At 59.5% G+C, this 2,954-nt stretch overlaps 1 protein-coding gene across 1 annotated transcript in view; it reads right to left on the bottom strand.

The window, feature by feature from the left end:
- The window catches only part of AGRN (agrin), a gene marked incomplete at its 3' end in the record, with an annotated part of 33,084 nt that overhangs the window by 20,385 nt on the left and 9,745 nt on the right, over positions 1-2,954 (bottom strand). Inside the window, exon 6 of the mRNA XM_010289219.1 lies at positions 1,447-1,668. Within this exon, the coding sequence (XP_010287521.1) occupies positions 1,447-1,668 (222 nt within the window). The remainder of the gene's footprint in view (positions 1-1,446; positions 1,669-2,954) is intronic.

The raw sequence follows: 2,954 nt of genomic DNA, 5'->3' as shown, positions 1-2,954 counted from the left end.
GCCAGGAAGGGGGATATTGTCTTCCCCTAGTTTATCCGGGTGCCAGCAGCGCTGGATGCACGTACAGCGGAGCACCAGTTCAGAGCGGGATCCTCAGCCTGCCTGCTGCAGACGCACGCACAGCACACGCGCGCCGGCTCGGGTCAGAGAAGACGTTTATCTTCGTAATAACTCACTTGCAAAGGAGCTATCACTCGTTGCAGGAGAGGCCACCAGACAGCCAGCACATCTCCTCTCCTGACTCCTGGGTATTTAGTGATTCACAGCTTCGCTTCCTCCTTCAGATAAACACCCCTCTTCCCTCCCGCCATTCAGTTCACGAAGAATTTGGCTCAAAGATGGTTTTTCTTATTTTTCTTTCACACAGCAGCTGCTGCCTTTGCATGGGGGAGGGAAAATGCAAGAACCCCCTGCTTGGTTTGCGCAGGCTGTTGGCCGAGAGGTTTCTATCTACAGCACAAGGCTTGCAGCCCCGCCTGGGCTCTGCAGGTCAGGAGAGCGGCTGCTCAGGCAGCCTGCGTGCAGACGAGGGCAGCTCTTCCCACGGGGCACTCAAGTGCGTGTGCCTGACGGCTGAAGTATTTGCATCCGTCACTGTTTCTTCTGTGACTGCGTGGAGCTGGTACTGGCATTTTCCTCTGACCTGAATCCCACTGGGCCCTCTGCTATGCTGCAGGGAGCTCCGCAGGTTGGAGGGGGGTCTCTTCCTTTTCTCTGCTGTCTCAAAGCCCTTACTGCTCAGGAGATGTTCCCTGAGTAGGACTGCACAGCGCAGCTCAGTGGGCAAATGACTGTAAGGGATTAAGCCCAGTTTTGACAGGGCCACTGCTATGCCACACGAAGCCACACCAGCCCTGGGTGGAAAGCCAGGCACCAGCTCCTGATACCCAGCCTGAAGGTTAGGGGCAGAAAGACTGGATTTTGACAAAATCACAAAGAGCTTAGCCCTACCTGACCATCCCGGCAGATTTTGTCCCGGGAGAACCCAGCCAGCTCAGGCTGTGCCTGTCTGCAAACACTTTCTGAATGGCAAAGCTGTGCTGGCACAAGGAGAGAGCTTGCAGATGGAACTTCTGTGTATGGGTCTGAGTTGCATACCCTACATGGTGGCAACCAAAGTGCAAAGACACCCCAACAGTCCTATTTCCCCACCGCCGCGGCCACAGACACCGCCTGCTCCCAGCAAGCAAACCCAGCTGTGGCAACCAGCACGAGGAGGAGGAATCCCCCAGAGATCGGCTCTTACCGCAGGGCCCCTTGTGTTTCACTTTGATCTCCCTCTTGAGGACACAGGCCATGGAGTTGGGTGGCAACCAAAGTGCAAAGACACCCCAACAGTCCTATTTCCCCACCGCCGCGGCCACAGACACCGCCTGCTCCCAGCAAGCAAACCCAGCTGTGGCAACCAGCACGAGGAGGAGGAATCCCCCAGAGATCGGCTCTTACCGCAGGGCCCCTTGTGTTTCACTTTGATCTCCCTCTTGAGGACACAGGCCATGGAGTTGAGCTCACAGGGGTTGCCATAGGTGCGGTTGTCGCTGCCGCACACAGGGTCGTAGCGGCCCTGGCACACCTGCTGGCACTCGCACACAGCCTCCTGGTTCTTCACCACGCAGGTGGCCCCGAAGGTGCACTCCACACTCAGGCACGGGCTGGGTGTGCCCAGGTCTGCAGAGGGGACAGGAGAGAAAGGCACCAGTCTCAGTCTGCTGCTTCCCCAGCTCCCCGGGGCACTGTGCACAGCAACGCATGCCAGCATCCCCAGCCTCAGGCCCACGCCTGCCTCCCCCAAGCCGTGGCAAACGCACAGAGCTCCTGCCTTGGCACCAGCCCAGCCCCTGCACCCTCCATGCCACCCCGACATGCCCGGCTCAGCATCTTCCCCATGCTTGGCAGAGGTTAGGGATGGGAAGCAGGCACAAGATCTTCTCCCTGCACACCATGAACAAGACCCCCACCTCAACTCCTCCATCCCATCCCCATCCCAGCTACATTCTGCCCCAAGGAGCCAGCCATAGGTGGGAGCATCCCCGCAGGTTTCTGCACCAAACCCTGATGTCTGGGTCTCCCCAGCAGCTCCCAGGCAGCATCAAGAACAAGCATCATGTGCTGAGAGAGGGCAACACAGACTGAGGCCCCTCTGCCAGGACGGGAGCCGGCGCTTCTCTTCCCAGGCAGCAGTGGTGCCACGAGCCTGCCTGTGAAGTCGGACCTGAATGACCAGCAATGTGGCAGAAGGCAGGGCAGGAGGCAGCAGAAAGCCCTCCTCAGCGTGGGCCTCGGTGCCTCTAGGACGCCCGCTACATCATCATGCAGTACCTGGCACCGGATGCCGAACCCTCAGTAGCCAAAAAGCTCACACAGGGATAGTTCCCTTCGCTGAGGCCTCACATCCTTGGAATCACACTGTGCCCTGAACAGCTCATCCTAACATCCCCTGTGGCCATACCCAGGAAGATCTGGCTGGAGAGGACACCTGCATTTAGCCTCACCACACAGCCTGCGCCTCTCCTCTCCCCAGCAGCTCAGCTCCCTTCCCCTCCTCTTGCAAGCTGGTGTTGGAAAAGCCAGAGAGCTGCTGTGCAGCAAGATGAAGGCACCTGGTGTCCTCGCTTCAGCCCAGTCCTTGGGGACCTGGCTCTAGGAGCAGAGCCCCGAGGTTCCCTGGGGGCGGGCAATGCCCCGCAGCACGGCTGGCGGGCTGCAAGGCAGCAGTCCCCTCTGCCCACCTACTGGAGCTGCTTAATCAAAGCAGCCGAGCTGGTGGCACCTTCCCCGCAAGATGCCCGGCAGTGACCAGGTGAGCAGCCAACCCTGACGGTGACAACACAGAGAAAAGGCTGTGTCCAACTCCCTGGTACGGCTCTGCAACTGCTCGCAGGGGAAGCCCTGCGGTTCCACCTGGTTCCCAGCCTGCTCGCTGAAGGCAGGCACGCTCCTCCAGGGATGCCCTC

Source organism: Phaethon lepturus, unplaced genomic scaffold (assembly GCF_000687285.1).
Source record: "Phaethon lepturus isolate BGI_N335 unplaced genomic scaffold, ASM68728v1 scaffold25680, whole genome shotgun sequence".
NCBI classification, from domain to species: domain Eukaryota; kingdom Metazoa; phylum Chordata; class Aves; order Phaethontiformes; family Phaethontidae; genus Phaethon; species Phaethon lepturus.
The sequence above is the reverse complement of the archived record's forward strand: the minus strand, read 5'-3'. Positions and strand labels throughout refer to the sequence as shown.